The 22,683-nt window shown below is 40.8% G+C and overlaps 1 protein-coding gene across 7 annotated transcripts in view; it reads left to right on the top strand.

The window, feature by feature from the left end:
- KMT2C (lysine methyltransferase 2C) overlaps positions 1–22,683 on the top strand; it is a 195,193-nt gene that overhangs the window by 50,156 nt on the left and 122,354 nt on the right. For all 7 annotated transcript variants that reach the window (XM_039380759.1, XM_039380761.1, XM_039380760.1 and 4 more), the window contains one exon: positions 12,568–12,706. In XM_039380759.1, the coding sequence (XP_039236693.1) occupies positions 12,568–12,706 (139 nt within the window). The remainder of the gene's footprint in view (positions 1–12,567; positions 12,707–22,683) is intronic.

The following is a 22,683-nucleotide window of genomic DNA, read 5'->3' as shown; positions in this document are numbered from 1 at the left end:
CAGGGCAGCAGTGGCGTGGAGCTACCACCTGAGTTGAGGGAGTTGTCTGTTCCTCTCAGAGCTGCTAAGTGAAGGAGGTAGAGTTGTGGAGTCCTTCAAGAGGAAGACAAGAATCTGTGCTTAGTGTAGATTTATAGAGAGAAGAAGTAGAGGACCTCAAAAGAGCCATCTTTGCAACAACTTTTATGTATGGGCCATGCAGGAACGTGGCTGCAGCGGTGACAGCTGGAGAGGAGAAGGCTGAACTTCTCAAGTGGATGGAGGATGAGCTTTGACTGTATCTGCTGGTCTCTTGCTTCCTACTTGCTCGATGGTGAATGATGCTGAGAAATCTTTGTGCTTGTGACTCGAGGCTTTGGGGAGTGTCCTGAGTGTTAAGTCACAACTTGTGTTGAGTTTGTGTTGTGAGTGGTATGTGGAGGGAGTCTGGATTAAAGCTTAATGCAAGGATGTTTCATTGTTTTATTGTGTCCATTGTTTTTCTGCCCCTGCTGATAAACTGTTGGTGGTAGTGAATTTGGATGGTCTTTTGCAGCTTCTACAAGTAGGTTAATAACATTAAAGTTAATAAAGTTCAAAGTGAAAAAGTTGGTGCAGGTGTTTGTGTATAGAAAAGCAGTGCCCTATATTCCATTTACGGCTTCCTATTCCATGTGTTAGAAACAGTCTTATTAAAATCAGCCAAGGGGACAGAAAGTGTTATTGTAAGTGATAAGTTTTGTAAATTTAAAAAAAAAAAAGAAGAAAACCAACCAAAAAGAAATGCAAGCTTAACAAGTGGTAACTACTGTGTAGGGAATGCAGTGATAGCTGTATTTTTTTGGCTTTTGTCATTATTAACAAAGTTCCTCAACAGAGATCTGAGAGCATTTCTTGCTTCAGAGGAGAGAGGGACACAGATAATTATTTTTTAGGCTCCAAGACTGCATATAGATAAGTCTCTCCATTATCTTCCATCAAAATCAACCTGGCTGTCACAGAGGGCTGGTGCTCATTGTAAAGGTACAGGCAGTAGTGGAGCACTGTGCTGGAAACTCCAATGGACAAAGACTCCTCTGAGTCTGCTGCTGGAAGAAGTGATGCACCACCCCTTCAGTGCTGAGCTCAGGATGGATTTGCAGACTGTACTCCTAACTGAAAATATGCCACGTAAAAACACATAGGTCTGAAATCACATTTTTACAGGGGAACTGAAATAGACTTGAAAGAGCGTTATCATCTTGAGCAATTTGATAGAGACGGAATCGCAATTATGTTAGTTTAAAAGTTGAACATCATGTGACTTGCTAGAGCTTTAATCATGTTATTTGAAAAGGCTACTGCCTCTAAAACTTATTCTAAGCACTTACCTGTGTTAGTAAAAAAGTGTGGGAGAAGGAGTAATCCCAGTTTGTTGCTCTGTGTGAAACTGTTTTAATTAAATTACGGTGTATTTGTGTACTAGTTTATTGATTTCTGCTTTGACTAAAAAGGTATTTTATTTTGGTTTTTTGCAAATAGTGGACTTGCCAACAATTTTCTGCAGTAGTTGGCAAACCAAAACAGAACATAGTAATATTACAAAACTCAAGATGAGATTGAACATCCTGATGTGTGACATAGTTTGAGTCTCTGTGTTTCTTGCTTCTTTTCCATTATTTGGTTCATATGCTGAGAATAATCAGGAATTCTTTTACTGTGTGAGATTTTTGTTTCTTGTTTGTTTGGGTTTTTGAGCTTGTTTCTGTTTTGGTTTATTTATGGAGTCTAACATTACTGGTGCCCTTTTGTGAATTAATTAAGTTTCATAAAATGTGAATGTTGTATTCAGTATAATGAGCTCTGCTTTTAGGGGAGGGAGCAATGCAGGAGGAATGAGAACTCTCCTCACAGGAAGGGAAAAATGAGATGTCCCATATAATCCCACTTAAAGAAGTATTTTCTAGCTGTCAGGTCTTTTATGGGGAAAAAAGCAGAGGGTGTGCAAGTACCAAACATTATTTTCATTTGTAATGTTGACACGAATGTTTATTATGAAAAAAAAAGGCAAAAATTCTTCTTGAAGGGGCTCTTTTGCAATGCTGAGGCACGGCTTTTTTAATTGCAGTTCGGGAAACAAGTTGCTGCCCTTCCCAAAATTCTGTAATCTCACATGTAAAACGAGGCAGAATTGGAAGCAAAGCAGGGTAAGGCGTGTGCTGCTCTGATCATTTCAGTATGGCTGGTTATCCCTGCCAACCGCCGTGATTCCTGAGCCCTGGCTGTTTTCTGCCAACTACCAGGTTCACTTTGGTATAGAGGAATTCTTAAGGATGGAAAGAGAGCAGGGATTTGGAATTGGAAAAAGGAAATTTTGGAATTTGGAAGAAAGATCTGTTTGGAGCTAAGTAAACTTTTTCTTGAAAAAATGGTGCTGACAACTGCTTCTACTGAATCAATAGATTTCAGCTTCCTGTAAATGTCAAGGCAGACTCCTGTCCTTCACCCACCAACCCTGTCTCTCTTGCTGATCCCTGGGCTCCTCCCTTAGTGACTGTTTTGCTTTTCAGCTTCTTGTTGGTCTTTCCATCTGTCTCTTCCTTCATTTTTCTTCACTGTGGTTCCCGCAGTGATATTACATTGATATTTCTCTGTCCAGCTGGTGTTGTTACATATCCTTTCCATCATTTTAGCACCCACAGCATCATAGCATGGTTAAGGATGGCTAGGACCTCTGGAGATCATCTGGCCCACCCCCTGCTCAAGCAGGGTCACCTAGAGCTGGCTGTCCAGGACTATGTCCAGACAGCTTTTGGGTATCTCCAAGGAATGAGAGTCTACAACCTGCCTGAATAATCTGTGTAAGTTCTCAAACACCCTCACAGTAAAAAAGTGTTTCCTGATGTTCAGAGGGAACCTCCTTTGTTTCACTTGGTGTCCATTGCCTCTGGTCCTGTCAAGCCCTTCCAGCCATCACCACCTTCCACCTGTCTAGTTATCAGTAAAACACTGTAGAATAGTTCCCTGGGGAATAATACGTTCTCCTGTAGATCCTCTTGTGTTGTTCCTCTCCGTAAGAGTAGTTTTCTTCTGAGGGGTGAGTCTCTAATGGCCAAAAAAATACAAACCAGAAAATTGTGGAAAACGTGTGGCTTTGTGCACACACTTGTAGGCAAATATAGAACTGCTAATATAAAGAAAGAAAGAATATACTAAATACCTCATGATATGCTTTCTGTAGGTTTGGTGCCCCTTCTGCTATTAATGAAGACTTGGCTTCTGCTCCTTTCCCCCATCTTCTGCTAGTTTCAGCAAGGTTCTGTACTTGGTATTTTCTTGGCTCTGCATTTCAAGTTCAAACTAAATTCTGTCTGTTAATTATTTGATTATTCAATTTTTCTCCTTTGAGAACACTTGTGAAATATCTCAACTCATCCTAGAGTCTGCAATTCTTCCCATCTTTGTGTCACATAAAAATGTTGGGATTCAGATATTGATCTGGGAGAAATGCGATAAGACAAGTTTCTATGAACTGCTGAGTGTCTTGGGAAATTAATAGTAAATCAGGTATTCTGTTTACCATTCATACCATGTCAAACAGTTCTTACAGCACTACTTTCTGTGAGACCCTCACCTCCTCATGGTGTTTGGAACTTCAGAATTGATAACAGATAGAGCAGCCTGGATGATTTTATCAACCAGTATGTCCTTGCCTGCATTATTGTCGTTGGTAACGTTATTACCAGACCCAGTGATGTTGCCTGACCACTTGATTTCTTGTTGGACTTCACATTAAATTCCTGAGGATGTGCCTTCCTCCGACCAGCCTCATTTGTCTCTGGGCAAAGCACAGAAGAACCAGAAACAAACACTTCTCAGTGATGGGAAGTTATTCATGTAGGAGCTGCCAAGGAATTTTGAACTAATTCAGAATCTCATCGGCTTTGAAGCAGCCTGAAAAGCACTTTTATAAAGAAAAAAAATCTTGCCATATCCTACTTATTAGAGGAAATACAGACATTCTTTGCAGTGACATGAACGATACTGAGTAGAGCCTCTCATTAAGACAAAGTAAAACACACCTGAGAGCAAGTCCTGGTTTGGGTTAATCAATGGCAAAAGCTCTCAGCCACGTGTTAACACCAAAGTTGTTTTAAAATCCACTTTGTGCTTTTCAGGCAGATACTGAGGCCTCATCACTTACTACTCATCCCTTCTAAAATTAATGAAAGGAAAAATTAACGCCACTGAGGACTTGCTTGCAGATTAAATTTGTCCATAAATATTTGCAGCAAATATGTGCTTAGAAATGCATTTAAATATGTTTTGAGGCAATTAATATTCTATGTACTTATTAGAAAAGGAGTAGTTTATTCTTTCTAATGCTGCTGACTCCTACCTGTCCAGCCACTGGAAAAATTAGCAGAACTGAAGCATGTTGTTGTAATTATTGTAAGCATCTTATTATTTTTGCATTATATTCTGGTAATTTGTTTGTAATGAGGAAAGCAAACACAAAAGGAAGTTATTTGATATTTGCCTTTAAATCATTACAGGCTGACTCGATAATACTATTTATCATCATGCAAGCTTAAAATGGGCCATTTAGAAAAATCTGATTTTTTTACCTTCTGACTGATATCTCTGTCTCAGGCTTTTTTAGAGCTGGTGGAATCTGTTATTTCCAGATCAATTCTACCTTCGCTGGGTTTTTCATCGTGGAGGTTATTTCTGAAAGGCAACTTCTTTTTTTGCTTATTTATTCAATACTGGTTTTGCAGTTTTGGTATCGAACTGTGCTTTGTTAAACATAACCAACAGGTTTTGGAAATTTTCAAAGACTTAGAATATTCCACTTTCCCATTACCTCAAATCTTAACCCTGCTGCTGTGTCATTAGTGACATGATGAGAGAGTTGGTGTTGACATTACCAGTCAAATATTTTGAAACAGTAGCATGCATTTCCTGATTGGAAAAAGGGCTGTTCTGTGTATGTTGTAGTTCACGGAATCACAGAATGGTTTGGGTTGGAAGGGATCTCAAAGATCATCTTGTTCCAACCTCCCTGCCATGAGCAGGGACACCTTCCTTGTTCTATGGTCTTAATTTTTAGTGATGCTGTGTTGAGGCTGACTCTTCAGTGTGGTAGAAGAAATAATTAGAGAAATTCACTGCTGACGAGTTAAAATCATATATAAACCAGGCTGGTGTTGGAGTCCCAGAAGCATCAACCCTGCTAACCCTTTTCTAGGTCAGGTACAAAGGGGAAGAAAATAGTGAGTAAAATAAACTTACTTAGGGTAATAAAAGAGGTGCCCACCTGCAAGGCACTGGAGAGTGACCATAGAAAATGAAATGACTCCTAAATTCAGTAGTAGTGCCCGTAAAAGAACATGCAGAGGAGAATCACCATCCTAATTTTGTATAAACAAAAATCACTCTCAAATAGCTATTGCTACCTGAGCAGGTGGTGCTTTAGTTCTTCTGAGAATTGCAGAGCTTTTAGAAGTCAAAGAAGGAAACAAATTCTAAGAATTACTGGCACAGGGATAAGCAGAATAGAGCATCAGTGACGGTTTTGGGGTTTTTTTCTTTTTTACTGTTGCTTTATAAATCTTTGGCATCACTGCATGCTAAATGCCATGTGCAGTTCTGCTTTCTCTTCTCCAAATGGATGAGCTGTAATTGGGAAAGTACAGGAAAGGCCAACGAGTACGACAAGAAGAAAGTAAGAGCTTCTGTGAGGGGATCAGTTGAGGTAAAAGCCTTCAACCTGAAGTGATTTCACTGAGGAGGAATTTAATAGGGTCCCACAAAACGATGAGTGGTATGGAGAAAATGAACAGGGCACGGTGATTCATTGTTGTGCAACACAAAAATCAGGGGACATCCAGGTCATGTTCAGAAAGCACAAGGGCCAGGTACATTTGCACTTGGCATCTACTGCAGTTATAGAATTCAGTGCTACTGGATGCTTTGGGCATGAACAACTCGACATGGGTTTGAAAAAGACCTGAACAAACTAGTGGAAAAATAATTGGATGAGTGCTGTTGAATATCACTCCTACCTTGGGAAGCTCCTCAGTCATGGATCATTGGGAGCTGGTTACCCATAATATGGTGTCATGTTTTTAGAGTGAACAAAATTGCTGTTTAAATGGTCTTACATTGAAAATCTTATTGCACAAAGTTATTTTCTGTATAAAATATATTTAACAAAAAGAATAACTGCAAACTTTCTTCTTATCTCCATATAACATCTGTTGCAGTAAGTAATACATGGAACGGTTTGGGTTGGAAGGGACCTTAAGGATCATTTGGGTCCAACCTACCCACCATGGACAGGGACACTAGACCAGGTCACTCAAATCCCCATCCAACCTGGCCTTGAACACTTCCAGGGATGTGGCATCCACAGCTTCTCTGGGAAACCTGTACCAGTGCCTCACCACCTTCACAGTGAAGAATTTCTTCCTAATATTTAATTTAAACCTACCCTCTTTCACTTTGAAGCCATTACTCCTGCAGTGTCCTTCAGAAAGGTAAAAAAAATAGATAAGTAGTGGTTTTAGAAGAAACACATGCAGCACTAGCAAAACCCCCCCAAAAACCACTTCTGATGTGGTTGTACGTTTCGTTGTTTACTGTTGTGAATAAAATATTACAGTGTTCACCTAAGATGAAAGAAATGTGCCTCTGTCCATGTAGAAGTGGCTCTTGCATGTGGTTATTACTGTCACACTTAAACTCCGATTTGCTTTTTCTCCCGCTGTCTCCCATGATGGTTTTCAGCAGGCAAGAGTATGTGACTGCAAGCGTAATGGTGACAGCCATTAACAGCCATCACCCTCTGTGGGGCCTTCAGTAGTCCTCAAATTGTGCTGGGGAGGTTTAGATTAGATATTAGAAAAAATTTTTTCACTGAAAGGGTTGTAAAGTACTAGAACAGCCTGCTCAGAGAAGCGGTGGAGGCTCCATCCCTGGAAGTGTTCAGAGAACTTGTGGATGTGGCATTTGAGGACATGGTCTAACGGTGAGCACGGTGGTGCTGGGTTGATGGTTGGACTTGATGATCTTAAAGGTCGTTTCCAACCTTAACAGTTCTGTGTTTCTATAACATGCCTTGGCTTGGCTCCCTGTCATCCCAAGGGGTTGCAGGTGATCTGCAGGGGCCCAGTTATCTGCAGTTTGTCTGTTTGTCCCAGCTGCTAAAACTTGCACATATGAAGTTGTTGTATGTCAAAGATTCCTGCACCCGAGTGATCGCTGCATGTGCCAGTCTGACTTCCCCAGACCCTGACAGGAAGAGTGGTGTTTCTATCAAACTGTGTCCAGAACAGTAACAGAATTATGAATGATGACTGGTTCAAACTTTTGTTCCTAAATTGGGTTACTGAGTGAAACTTGGTAATTACAGTACTGGATAATGGCGTACCCAGCTTTCAGCTAAGTACCTGGGTTGAGATTAATACAGTTTAATAGTTGAAATAAATATTAATAATGATAATGATAATGATGATAAAAAGGAGAGAGAGAGAGAGAGAGAGAGGAATAAAACTCAAGACAAACAAGTGATGCTCAACACAGTTTCTCAGCACCCACTGACCAATGTCCAGCCTGTCCCTGAGCAGCCATCAGCAGCTCCTGCCCAACTGTCCCCAGGCTTCCAGTATCTAAAGGGAGCCTACAAGAGTGATGGATAGTGACTTTATACAACAGCATGTAGTACACTGGACAAGGGGGAATGGATTCAAACTAAGAGGGAGTAGGTTTAGATTGGATATTAGAAGGAAGTTCTTTTCTGTCAGGGTGTTGGGGTATTGAAACAGGTTGTCCAGAGAAGTTGTGGGTGCCCCATCCCTGGAAGTGTTCAAGACTGGGTTGGATGGAGCTCTGAGCAACCTGGTCTAGTGCAAGGTGTCCCTGTCCATGGCTGGGGGATTGAAACTGGATGATCTTTAAGGGTGCCTTCAACCCAAACCATTCTGTGATTCTGTGATATACTGAGCATGATGTTCTGTGGTATAGAATGTCCCTCTGGCCAGGTGGAGTCAGCAGTCCTGGCCATGTCCCTCCCGTCTCCTTGTGCACCTTCTCACTGGCAGAGCACGGGGAACTGAAGTGTCCTTGATTTAGAGTAAGCATTACTTAGCATACTTAGCAACAACTAAAACATCGGTGTGTTACCAACATTTTTCTCATCCTAAATCCAAAACACAACCGTGTACCACATACTGAGAAGAAAATTAACTCTGTCCCAGCCCAAACCAGGACAGACAGGCATTTTAAACTGACAGTTTGCATTCCCTTGTTAAGATTTCTTTTCATATTGTTGCTACATTGACCTGGTCTTTCACCTGTCAAAACTTCTAGGACTAGAGTGTTGTGGTGGTGTTTGTAGTTCTGTAGATCCCTGCAAGGCTGTGTAAAGCACCCTGTCCCATTGCCTGTTTTCTGACACAGCACTGCCCCTTCCCTGCGCAGAAGTAACTGTTGCATCTGCTGGTTAAAAGCTTGTTACTCCCTCTTGCAGAACATCTCAGTAAGCAACAGTTTGAGACCCCTGGAACGTCCCTGCTGTGTTTGGTGATGCTGGTATTTTCCAGCCTTCCATACTTTCTGTTCTTGTGAAAGTTTTGGAAGCTCGTGACATTTGGTTCGCTGTCTGCCAGATCAGCAGTAGGTCTGACAGTAAAGCCCCAGCCAGTAAAGTGGTTTAACAGTCAACCTGCTGCATCTAAACAGCAGTGGAATATTAATTTTATGTTTATGACAGCTCTTTGGTTTTTCTTTTGCAGTGTCACTATATACTGACAATTATAAGATTTTAAAGAATTTTATTTGTGGTAGAACTCCTACAGTACTTTCAGGTTTTGACTTGACAGGTAGTTTTCGACTATTTAAAAGAAAAATTTTTGGATATGCTGGTGTCTTTTCATTGCCTGATTGTCATGGCTGAGCCCACATATTTATCTCCTTATCTTGTTGCAGCTTTACCCAAGTAGCTTGCAGAATAGGGTCTTGTGATTACTAGAAAACAGAAAAGGATTGTTTATAACAAAAGAACATTTTTAGATATTTAGTCAATGTTGCTTCATCACATTCCCAAAGGAATACTGTAAATTTTATCAATCCCAGTGAGTTCCCTGCATATCTGTCCCCTGTCAATGGGGGGAATTTAATTTTTTTCCCCTACTACTTCATATCTCCATCCTTGGAGATGCTCACAAACCATCTGGTCATACTCCTGGGCCGCTGGGTCTGATGGCCCTGCTTGAGCAGGGCCTTGGACAAGGTGACTTCTGGGCTGCCTTCCAACCTCAACCATGCTGTGATTCTGTGAGTATTACCCAAGCTGTAAAGCATGTGGAAGTCTCAACCCTTTTGATGACTCATGTGGATAGGAACTTTAATCCTTGTAGTATTGGGAGATTTCTTTTAAACTTAATAAGAAAAGAAGGCTTTTCTGTCCTCACTAGCCAGGTGGGGAAGAACTATGGATGTCATTGTCTTCAAATAATAAAAAAATTTTAAATGTAAATTTTTCTAGTATTTTCCTAATGTTTTAGAATAGTGACATTAAAAAAAGAATTTAGAGACATTTTGGAATTGTAGAATTAGCTTTTTTAAATCTCAGTCCCCTCCTTAACTCATTATGCATGGGCAAGACCTCCATTGTGCCAGAAACAATCATGAAGATTCAAAATAAAGCTTTACGTATGAATCAGCAAATGAGCTTCATATTTATTAATCATTCATGGTTCCTTCACTCCCAGTGGCTTCAAAGTAGGTTACCATAACCAAATATGATGAGTGTTCATTAAATATATTGTGCCACCTGCTTCCAAGAACATCTCTGAGGTGTGTCTGAGATGTCCCTTTGCCGTGCCAGTGCTGGACTCCCATATCCGAAGAGTTTGACTCATGAAATGCGTTACTGCTGTTCTTCCTTAAAACTTCCACAAAGTTGAAGTCTGGCACACACAACTAACACACACACTGTTTTCATCATGCTACTTAGTAAGCACCAAGTTTTCAGTCTTCCCGCGGCATATTGAGGCACAGTTTGGTTTATTGCAGAGACAGCAGTTGGGATGTTGTTTGTCTCATTTAGTATAATTTGGGTCCCTCCTTCTCTAGAGAAGCAAACAGCAGGGGTAAAAGCTCCATAAGGATGTAAGCTCAGATAGTTGTCATGTGTAGTGAAACAATCTGTGTCTTCTCACACAGTCCAGGGTTCTTGAGGGAGTCCCGAGAACTTCGCCTTCCCGGTGTGGTGGGTGCCCACTAATGGTAATGAGATGAAAGCTGGCAAAGAGTAAATGGCTGAAAGTTCCTGCAGGCACACAGTAAAGCAAAGTCCCTTTTGCGAAGTTTAACTGGGTTAAAGAAAGTCGCCAAGATGGATCAGAGCAAGGCCACGGTTTCCGGTGGTCTTCCTGGAGCTCCTCAGGCGTGGTTGTCCCGGGCTGTGTTGTGGGTTTTGTTTCTAGTGCTTTGGCGTCTGTCTGTCTTCCAAGTGTTTATGTTTTGCTCTCTGCATTGAGGTTGTATTTAGAAATTTGGGGGTTACTGGCACAAAATTATCCTTCAGATCCAACCTAGTTGGAAACGCACTGCGGGTTGTTATGAATGGCTCCGCTGGATGCTGCCGGTTTCAGGAATCCTCATCCAGGAATGATTGCAGGGATGTTTGTTCAGATGTGCCAAAAACTAAGGGGTGTGGGGTTTGGGTTTGTTTTGTTTTGTTTTCTGTATGGAGCCATTTACTATTACAAAGGGTGTGTTCCCAACAGGATATTTATTTAGCATCAAATGATCATCCAGCATTTTGTTCTTCAGGATAGGTTGGTGGAAGGGATTTGACATGAGCCATTTGGCTTTCAAACAGGTAGTCATTTTTGGATGTTTCTGATGTCCAAAACCATTTCAGATGTATATTACTGAGTAGCTTAACTGAAATAGGTGAAACAATTTCAGTTTATAGCAGCTCTAGTAAGTACCTGACACACCCAATCATGACCAGGAATTTTGTTTTCTTTTTTCTTAATTTTATGTTTCTCTTCAGTATGATTTAGAGAACTTCATTGAGGGTTTTAAATGTTATACATTGTCTTCCTAAATGTGTTCACTCGAGGTTAAAGAGTAATTTTACTTCAATCTCTGTACATCAAACAAGACAGATTTACCCTTCTCCATGTGCTGTAGTGGGCACATGATTTCAATATTGCAGACCAAGCTGTGCAGCTTTATGTTCTGAGAATTTTTCTCTCTTTTATTGTTTTTATGTATAAGATTAAAGCTTGTAGGAGGTTTTTGTGCATGCCCACCCATGTCACAGATTCTCCTAACCATCCATTTCTCCACTTGAGTCATTTATCCTTTGCAATATTTGATTATATTTTGACATGTTGTGTATTAATTTGTTTAAAAATATGACTGTATCTTCTGCTTAAGTCTTCTAAATTATCTGCTACTTTACTCTAACTGAACTTGGTTGCAAGAACTGTATGCATTGGCCTCCTAGCTCAAACCTGTGTTCACTGGAGGCTTTAGGGGGTGTGTGACTCAGGTGCAGGTCCTTCCTCTGGTGCTGCTGTGGGACAGATGTAGCAACCATGGACACAGGCAGGATGAGACACTTGTGTCTTAAGCTGGATATGCCAAAGCTCATCTGCCAGAGTCCTATATAATTTTTATGTTATTTAGGTTTCAAAATAAGGTATGCAGAAGTGCAGAAACACCACATGTTGTTGCTCTACAGCCTTGACCCTTGTTACTGTGCATTCTGGTGCACTTTGAGCAGCACATTGCCATGTCCTTCTGGCAAACTCCTGACTCGCTTTGTGCAAAAGAGGAAAAGTGAATGGAAAGAGGATTTAAAGTTGCACAGAGGGTGGCAACTTGGTGTTACATGTTTCAGAGCATAAACAAACTTTCTAGGCAAATAGTAGCACTGTCGGCTGGAGATGTGTATATAAGTTCCTGTCTGACAAATAAGCTAAATTAAAAGGATGCTGAAAAAATTGGTTATATTCCTTCAGATCAGAAGGAAGTTTAAGCTGGCATAAACCATATCCTTCCTTCCTTTACCTCTTCAGTGCTGTGCCAGCGCAGTTAGTGTAACCAGAAGTGAACTTTGTCAGGGAATTGATCAAAGTTAAAGCTAATGTGGGAGGAAAAAAGGTTTGTTATATCCCAGATTAGTGTGCTCACTGTGGTGTTTGCTCAGGGCTGACAGAGCAGGTGCACAAGAGGAGATGTGGGGAGAATGGGAATGTCTAAAACCCCAACCTCATATAAAAAGGTTGTCATTGAGCAACTCTCCCCCTGCCCTGTTCCTCATTGCTTATTGAACAGCTTTGGTTCACAGTGAAACTCTGTGTTATGGAAATAATGTTATAGGCATTCAATTTCATATTTGAGCTACAGATGGTAATTTCCTCCTCTTTTCATTTTGTTCTGTCTCAGAAGAAAGTTACCTGGGTTAATCTGTCCATAAATAAAATGGATGTTTGCTGCACGAGGGGAAGCTTGCAGATGGATTTTTTTAGCCTAAATAAGTAGATAACGTACTAAATGATTTTTTTTTTCTTATTTGTTAAACAGAAGTCAAAGAGCAGTCTGCAGAAGAGGATGCCCAAACGGAAGTGGACAGCACCAAGCAGCTAACACCAGTCCTTCAGCACTCAGTGTCCGAGGAGTCTGCCAGCTCCACCGCCTCCGTGGGTGTGGAAGCAAAAACCAGGTGAGGGAGCGAGGAGGAGGGTGCTGAGTCAGGGGCAGGGCTGGGAGTCGTGGAATGGGGTGCAGAGTGCTCGGGGCACAGGGCTGGGACGCTGCTGGTGCTTTGAAGTGCTGGCAGCAGCAGCAGCAGCCTGTGCTTGGGACCGAGGGGTTAATTGGTGTGTGGGGAGAGCAAGGTGAAAAGCACGTTCCATGAGTGCTGACCTCAGACTGCACTGGTAAACCCTTGAAATACAGCACATTACCTGGTTAAATTAAAAGAGGCATAAGTGATAGGCGATAAAATGTGATTACTGAAGCTTTCCTCCTGTGCAGGGAATGGTGTATTAGCAAATATGTATGAAGTTATTTTTGGTGTTTCAGCTTGTGTGACTGTATTTTCAGGAACAAAGTAAACCAAATCTCTTACCATATCTACTGTGTTCTTCCTTATTTCAGAATTTGTAATAGAGAAAATAGCATTTGTACTTTTTAACTTTTTATTATTATGAATTACCCCAAAATCATTGAAAGTATTAATTACATTTTATGAGGGAAACCAGAACACACTGTGTGATCACTGTTGAAATGGTGCCACAGAACTCCAGCAGAGCTTCTCTCCTGAAGCTCTGATGACAGCTCCTAACCCAGTAGCAGGTCTCTCCTGCTGCAGAGTGCTGTTACCAGCTACCAGACAGTTTCAGGTGTAATTATATTTTGACAGACTTGCAGAGAATTGTCGTCATCACTTTACTTCCTCCTAGTCCAACGCAGAGTGTATTTTACATGCACAAAAAATTACTTAATCTACTTGAGCCATATATAATTTTTATGTTTTATGTGCTCACAAACTTCTTAAGGTTCCAAGAGCTACTTCCCTTCTTATAGAGAATTTCAGTTAAATAGCTCTTGTGTGTACACCTGAACAAAATACACAAAAATTTCTGTTTTTAATGGAATTTTCCAAAACTGATATTAAATTGCAGTAAATATGTAGAGCAACTTGAACTGAACAGCTGTTTTACTTCACTATTTGACCCTGTTTTGGATCATTTGCAAAAAATTTAGTGCTGTTTCATCTGATCTCTGTTCTTCTCAAGGTTACTTTTTTGCTGTTATCATGAATATTTGATAACAGCACTTTCCGTAGACATAAACTGGTTTCTTAAAAGCTGGACAAGTCTTCTGAAAAGACTTCTACCTGCTTCTGAACCAGCCCTTATTTGCCCTCAACTTACTCTTCCTTCCAACTGAAAATGTTGACTTTGATTAGTCAAGATGGAATGGCCATTACAGGCTCATTGCTTTGGCTGATCAAAGCATTAAAAAGCTGGGTACTGTTAATTTTTAATTAAAATAATAGTGATAATACTCTGTCTCTGAGACTTTGGAAAGAGATGTACTAAGGAGATATGAAACAATTAATTGAGAGTCAGAGGTTTCTCTGACTCCAGGTAATTTTGATTCCAAATTTGGATGCAGAATTGGGGTGAGTTGCAGAAATCATTGATGTTCTCAGAACAGTGGGGGAAGAAAACAGATGTCAGGGTTTCTTTGGGAGTAAGAAGACTGGATTCTGGGGGCTTGACTCTGTTTTCTTAGGAGAAAATACAGCATGTGAAATAACATACACTGACAACGTTGGGTTGTGTAATGGTGGGAGGAAATGCTTCAAGATTTAGGATGAAGTGTGACTCCACAGAGACTAAACCTGTAACTTGGGGAAGTAGATATTTGAAGCTGATTTCCAAGTAATTCATACTCATCAGCTTCGCCTCTTTTTTGGTAAGCTTTTCTGTTTCTGTTTTATAACACAAGTAACCTTTATTTTCCAGTAAAGTGGAATGTTTATGTATTTAAAAATAACTTTAGATATGTGAGACTTAGGAGAATTATGACAGTATATTGTAACAGACAGTGCAGAAATTGCCTAGAAGACAGAGAAGAATCCAAGCCTCCACCAGAAGTAGATGTAGGTGTAGGTGGAGCTACTTTTGCATCACTTTTTCAGAGTTGAGTATAAGACAATTCTGGGTTTCTGTCTTCGGAAATCAAGATAAGAGAGTTGGAGAAGCACAGGACATAAAATGAAGTCTTTCCTGTGAAATAAATTATTTGCAACTGAAAAACAGTGATTTTGACATAAGATATGTCAGAACCAGGATGGAGATTTTAGTAGCTGATAGATTAGCCAAAGCTTGGCTTGTCTGTTTTTCTCTGGATCCTTCCTGAGATTGAGGCTAAATAAGAGCATTCAAGAGAAAGGCAAAGAGACATGGCCAATACTGGAACCTTTCTGAGGTAGGATATGGGAGTCCAAGAGAACTATTGACTGCAAATGGGTTTGTGGCAGGGAATCGAGCAACACATTTAGTGTTAGTGCTCAGAAAGCAATATGTTTAAAAACCTTTAAAATAAACAGAATCTGAGCCATATCGGGGTAGGGAGGCTGAAAGGGGTGAGGTATGTGCTTGGAAGGAAGGAGTGAATTATTGACCACATGTGGGGAGGGGCAATAACATCCAGCAAAGATAAACTCCCAAGCCTGGCAGTGGCAGATGTAACGCTGCCAGCTCCGATATATCATGAGCGTCACCGGCTTTGGAGCCTTTTCCTTTGGTTGTTCCCTTTTTCTTTTTATAAGCCTTGTGAGAAGCTTCTGTCAGCCCAGGACTTATGGCTGAGTGGAATCCAGCTTCTTCGAAAGGAATCTGCTCCTTTGGTTTGTGCTGCCTGCAGGGAGCAGGGGAAGTGCAGCCCAAGAGGCAGGAAAGCAGCCAGGAGCCGGCTGTGACTTACAGCAGAGCCCACTTCCACCTTCCTCCCCTGCTCCCCACATTGTCAGCCCCAAGCATTAAAAGCTAACAAGAGTGGCCTAGAAACAATTTCATAGAAGAACAAAACACCTTTTCATTCATTTTGCTTTCTGTCTGCTCCCAGAGACTGTAAATTGTATTAATTGCACATTTTCGGTCCTTTTGCCATAATCACGAAGGCGGAACATTCTTAAAATAAATAAGTAGAAGCTGAGATTTTCAAACAGCTTTTTTGATTTTGGTACTTTGGCCTGCTAAGTATCTGCTCTTGTGAGACGGTTGCTAAAACTACAAAAAAACCCCGAAACCCTGGCAAAACACCTTCCTGCTTTCCTGCTTCACTTGTAATTGGACAAAGCACTTAATTTTCATTCCAGACCAATTGCACTATTCCTCCTTGCTTTATTGCTGCTGCTAAGATCAAATCTGGAGTCTGGAGATGGAGGGCTTGGGTGCTTTATTCCATCAAAAAGAAGTGGTTGGTGAACATCTGTAGATTGCTTGAACAAAGGAAGTGGTGGAAAAGTGGAAAAGTAGCAGTAAACTTCTTTATCTTTGTTCCTTCTTTTTCTTTTTTTTTGTTTTTTTAGTCTTAAAGTGCATTACAAAACTTGCAACTCTCAGAACACCACTTGGTGGAAAAAGAAATTGTGGAGTGGCAGAGAGAGTAGATAATCTGGGCAGAATAACACTGCAGTGATGGAAGGAGAAGCTAGATCTTTGGACAGGAGGAGTTAGATAAAGGATTTAATATTAAAATATTTTTAAAAATTATTAAACTTTTAGGAGATAACAATATTAAGATTAATTTTGAAATTGATTATTTCTTTTCATGCTCATATATTACAATACAATTTGTAGTTTTACATGGATATTTTTCTCCAAGGATTGTTTCTGCAGAGGATGGACCTTATGCCTGACACAGGGCATTTGAAATCATTGCAGAGTTTTGCCTTTACCCTTTCAGATCTAGATCCATTTAAGCATTTACAGTATCTTCCTCTGAAGTCAGTCAGTTACTTCTGCATCTGGAAAGTGGACATAGCATTCCTCTGTGTCACAAAAATTAATTATTTAATAATAGTGAAGTAATATTTCAGCATTATATCAATGACCTGTCTAACCCAGAGTGAAATTACTGATTTGGCTTGCAAGGCACAATTAAAGACTAATACCACACACTGAAAAACGAGGAAAAAGTTAAATATTTGCTGGTTGTGCATCCTGTCTGTTCATGCATCAACTAGGGAAATGGTCTCCAGAAGAATTTTATAACAGATCGTTGTTAAAGCAGCTCCACCATAGGGCAGGAAGGGACCTTTGGAAGTCACCTCATTCCCCTCCTTTTCCAAGGCAGCTATCTACAGCTGTCATTCCTGACACAAGCTTACATAAACTGCTTTTAAATCTTCCAGTAATAAGAACTTCATATCTTCCCTAAACAGTCCCTTCCAGTCTCTTCTTTGTTTTTACTGTTGGAAGCACTTTCCTCACGTCTAACCCACACTCTCCTCATTCTGGGTTTATTCCATTACTACTTGTACCATCTGCCAAGTATAATGGAGGACAGATTTGTGCCAAAGGGGCTTGGTTTACTTCCCCAGCATGCTTTACCTCGTAACAGAAATCCCAAATTTGTTGCTACTTTCTTTGTAGATGGTGTTTTCTTGAGCTCCAACTCTTCCCGCTGGTTTGAGTTCCTTCCAGATGGTCTGTGTCTCTCTCCGAGCACAGAAGGCGTGCCGCACAAATGGGGCCAAAGAAGGGTTTCACAGGCAGCTGAAATCCTGCCTTTTCCTTAGGCTGAACGATTGCCATTGTGACCATAATGTATTTAATGTTCTCTTGTACAACTTGTGCCTTGTGGAATTTGACACTGTAATCAGTGACATTCATGGCTGGGCCTTTACGTTGCACAGACCTTTGCTCTGTGATTTGCTCCGTTTCATAGGAAGGTCCAGCCACACAAACCATCCTTAGAAATGTCTCTTGCCCGGTGTGAGCAGGTGCTCGCAGCTGCTCCAGGTTTCTGGAGTCCCACTCTCAGCTTCTCACAGATGTTCTGAGGCAGTTTTTCTGTCTCTCTCCCATCCTACTAAGGCTGCTTGTCTCCACCTGGGTCTTCCTGCTGCTTACACGCAGCTGTCCTGCACTGGTGGGCAGCCAGCTGAGCACTGGCAGGTCAGGTCTGATGCCTGGACAGACTTTCTTTCCTCGGGGAGATGGCAGACAGACAGAAGCACCCCATGAGCGGGATGTCACGGCTGGCAGTCTGTCAGGCTGTGCTGAAGGACTGACAACAGTACTTGTTACAACATGGGATGCCTACTTTGTCATAGGATTGCAGAGATCCATGATAGTCACAGGCGATGGTGGGAGTCTGGGACTTAAGTTCTGTTCCAGTGTGGAGTGAATACAGATTTTTCATTTCTTCCAATAACACCTTTTCTGGTTGGTTTTTTTTTTTTTTTGCCTCCAGCTTTATTTGTCAGCTACTTGTTATTTTTCACGTTGTTGACTTCTCTTCATATTCCCATTCTCTTTATTTTTCTAATCCTAATCTCTGCTCATCAGTTCTAATCATCATTTCAGTATCCACTTAGTTGTGGTTTATTCTTCTTTGTCTCTCCACCTGATCTGCAGTTTCCTTCCCTCATCTCCAGTGGCTCCCAGACAGGTGTTTGTGACATGATATTTCTTCTCACACCTTTAACCGTTTTCTTGTTCGTTTTCCTTGTTAACTGTGACTCTGTTCTCTTCTTGCTTCCTTTGGCTTTCTGTGTGATCTGTATTATTTCCCACAGTCAGTAGTCCCGTTTCTCCATCACCCTCCATTTCCCTCTCACAGCAAACCCTCTGTCATGCCCTGCCCATTCATTCATCATTCCTTCCTCCCTTCCATATCCCAGCTGACTGAAAATACAGGCAATTTAAATGGCAAAATCTGCACTCACAGCATCCCAAAGCTGTAGTTGCAGATATGATCCCTGTGAGTGTGTCTGACCTTTGCCAGAAGGATGTTCATTCACAGGGTATGGATGGTGCATCTGGAGTCTGCTTTCACACAGGGACTGAGAGAGACTGGAGTGTGATTAGTGAAGAGAGAATTTCTGAGCTCATAGCTTCGATGTGCTAAAGCTCGGCTTGAACACATGTGATCTCCTTGGTGAGGTTGGAAACGTCGAGAGAAATGAGTTTGGACTAATTTTCATAGGCTTACAGAAAGTGTATCTCTAACTTCAAAGATGAATGTAGTAAAACTTAAAAAGTTTTTCGCAGAACAACAGAAGGATTGATCAAAGATCTGAAGTAGCTCCCAGTTAAGCAATTGAGAACCATTCTGTCTGTAAAAGCTGTTAGAGAAGGAAGATAAAAAGCTTCAAAATCATAGGTGGCTGTATCCTGGCTGTTCAGTTTCTTTTAATGCAAGAAACTGAGGGTCATCAAATGAAACTTTGCAGGGTTAGATGCAGAATAAAAGGAGGTGATTCTTTGCACAGCAAATAGTTGTCTAGAGTGACACTTCTTGCCAAAGGATGTGGTTTGCTGAAAATTTATGTGAGGTTAAGAACAGACTGGGCAAGTTCATGAAAGAGAAACTGAGAAGGAGTATATAGGAATCACAGCTGACAGAGGGAGGCCCTGAACTGAAAGTACTGAGAGTCACGGATGGTATCATGTCTGCCCTGCTCTTTAATATCCTTTGTGCATCTGCTTACCCTACTTTAATGAAGCTTTCTTGAAAAACTGCTATTTAAAACCAACTTGGTATATGGTAAATTTTAGTAATTTTCAGATAGTAAGACCCTACTTAGTGTTTGTATGGAGTTGCCTCCAAGAGGTGCTGGCATCTCTGTGGGGTTTATGTGGGTTCGGTGTGATTGTGACCACCCCTCCCTGGAAGGTTGGGTGGGGTTTGAACAACCTGGTCTAGTGGAAGGTGTCCCGCAAGGGGGTTGGAACTAGATGATCTTTGAGGTCCTTTCCAACCCAACCCATTCTATGATTTCATGGTTGATTTCCCAAGAGAGGGAATTTGGCTTGAACAGACAATGCTTTCTGAGTACAAATACACACCAAAGTAGGAGGCCACAGAACTTTTTATTCTTGAAGTTTTATTGGTCAGAGGTTGATTCACCTCTCAAAATTGCATAAAGTATCACCTTTCAGGTACACTCACAGTTGCAGTCTATATGGGATTGTTATTTGGGAGTACACGTCAGTCCCGATGGACATTAAAGAATGATCCATATGGCCTTGGAGTAGGACCTCTAAATTCAATTCATTCAGCATTGACATTCTGGTAACCCCTCCTGCATTTAGGGTATGTGAAACCCTAACTGAGCTTTAAACATTTGTTTAAATTAAAGCTGACACATACTGATGGTGAATAAGAGCATATTTTCTAAATTTCAAAATGTCAGTTAAATGTGTTGTTTTGGTGGTGTTTGGAGGGTAATGTTTTCTTTCTTTCAAATGAGAAGAGTATCATTAAGTTGATTACATGGCTGTAGAACTCCAACTGTGCTGGTTTGAAGAAATTGGAAAGCAATTATTGCCTAATGCAGTTTAATTGCTTTGTGCAAACTTTTAAAATTCTTCACCTGGAGTTCATATGAACTCCCTCCTGCCTCCTTTTTTTTCAAGGAATTTTGCTGCATAAGTTAAATATTAATTTCAAACCCAACTCTAATAGTGTAATAGTGTCAAACCACTTCACAATTTCAAGTTGTTCTGTAATTCAGTTTCTTATTGGAAGGAGAACACTTAGTGTGTCAAATGTTTAAATACAGCTTTCAGCTGAGAACTTCTGCTTCTTTTTCTTTGAAGTATCTCCATGTTACCCTTTGCATCCTTCTCTATCCTTAGTATCCTTCATTCAGATCAGTGATTTATTGGGTTGTTAACCCTGTGTCAGTGTGAAGCCGTTATGCATCACCTAATGAGGCTTCTTCAGTCAGTTTTCCTATCTAGCTTCTTCATTATTGTGGTCCAGGTATTTATAGCATGTTTAGATGAAGCTGAAAAGCTTCATCTAAATCCCAGAGTTTTAGAATAACTTCACGTCTGTGAATATCTCACATGTATTAGAACTCACACTGATGCAGACCTCTGGTGTTGTTTCAACCCAGAAATCTTTTTTTTTTTTCACTTAAAAGGCAGCTTGTGGGTCTTGATTTGAATTTACATAAATGATACAATGGTGGATCTTCACCAAGGAGAAAAACAGTTTACTCTTTAAATAACACAACATAAAAGCAAAGGCAAAGTATTTTATGCGTTAACAGAACCTGGCAGAGCTAAATAAATAGTAGGTCCCCTGTAGCATTTAATTTAGCCTTTTAGCATATGTTAAAACTACTAACAGGGTTAGGTGGGAGAAGAATTCTCATGGCCAATTCTCATCAGTCTGCTTCGGTAATCAGTACAAACAATGCTCTGAAGTTCTGTTTTGCTCCCATATATTCAACTTTATTGTGCTGAGCTTAATTTTCGTTGTGAAAAATAGACGTTAAAAACATTTTAAGTTTCTGTAATAACTAACGTGTGTGAAAAAGACATCCTGAAGGTATTTCCAGACCTTGATGAAAATTAGTGCATAATTCCTTCAAAAACAAACAAGCTCATAGCAAAAATTACATGATACCCTCCTCACCTTCTATTTCAACCCAAAACATGAATGCAGTAGATCTTTATGCTTTCCAAGTTGGTTTTTTGTTTTAGCTTTAGTGCAGTTGTTATCGTGGCAAATGGCAGTGGTGAACATCTGCAGCTTTGTATTTCATGTAGAGGCAATGGTTGTAGCTGGTGGATCCTACTGGAATTGCCGTGCCTTGGGTTTTCTCAGATATAATCCATCGACTTTTCCTGTTTAAACAACAAGAATGAGTCGTTTTTATTGTCATTAATTGAAAAGGTGAATGCACAGCAAAAATTCTTTGGTAATTCCTGTGTCACCGTCGGCTGGGAAGGATTTCGGAAAAGCTAAGAGGTGAACATCTCTTGAGCTGAATCCATGAGTTTGTATCTCTGCTGCTAACAGCTTTCCTTCATCTCCATGGGATGCTTGGATTCCCCTGGGCATGCTCTCCTGAGGGAAGGGGACCTTTAACACCTCCCTGCAGAACAGGCGGCTGCAGGATTTCCTTTAGTCTGCCGCCTTCACCATTTAGTACTGAAAGGGTTGGATAACTCCAAGTGTCTAACTGATAATGATGTTCAGCATAGCCTACTTGCTGTCTTCCTTGGCATTCAGCTGTGTGGGAATCCTGGAGATATGGAAGGAAATTATTCCTGTGAAAATGAGGAAGGAAACTTTATTTCCCTAGGTGTATACATGGAGTTGCAGGTCCATGGCAGTGCCTCCTACCCGTGTATAAAAAATATGCAGGAGAGTGGGAGTGGGACTCTCATCTGATACTGTTGAGGGTCATGCAAACTCACATGAGTTTGAAGATTTCCAGCAGCTGCACAGCACTCAAAGTGTACATCTGTGAGTTACGGGACACAGCATAAACACAACATGTTTGCTTAGCCATTCTGCACATCTGCTTGTTATCAAGGAGCCTTGGCTGCCACAGGATACCCCAGTGCCATTTCCCAACTCAGAAGGATCCAGGAGGGGCTTCTGCTTACTCTTGGAAGTCATATTATAGGGGAACTTGATGTGTTGTAAGTGTTGATAATCCCGATGCTCAGCCTTAATTCTGTTAAAAAAAAAAAAGTTTGGGGGACTCTCAGTTTTACCTTAATTTTCTGACTGAATATTTGCAAGCAAACTAGATGATGTTTCTTCTCCTCTGGTTGTAATTTAATATTGTGCAACTAGTTGCCCAATACTGCATGTGTTGAAATGAACTCCTTTCAACTGGAAAGTGTGTTTTAGGATGAGTCCTGATGACTGTATGTCATTGGTCAAGTAGAGGAAATAGTGACTGTTCTCCCTTCCTCCAGGATTAACTGGCTGCAGGGCATTTTGTTTTCCTTTGTCAGGAGGTGGACAGGGGAGGATTGGAGCACTTTAGATTCTTGTCAGGGGCTTTAGTAAATTCTGTGTGAAGAAGAGGCACTGACCAAGACAACCCGATAAAATAAGAACTTGTAGACGAAAATGGCTGCAAAAGAAGGGATGCTGGGATTGACGTGTTTCTGGTTAGAAAGGGCATCCTTCAAACAAGATCCA

The sequence above is a fragment of the Pipra filicauda genome, unplaced genomic scaffold (assembly GCF_003945595.2).
Source record: "Pipra filicauda isolate LSUMZ 115617 unplaced genomic scaffold, ASM394559v2 scaffold1_size10287979_pilon, whole genome shotgun sequence".
Classification (NCBI taxonomy): Eukaryota; Metazoa; Chordata; class Aves; order Passeriformes; family Pipridae; genus Pipra; species Pipra filicauda.
Note: the sequence above shows the minus strand (reverse complement) of the source record. Positions and strands in the feature narration are given on the sequence as shown.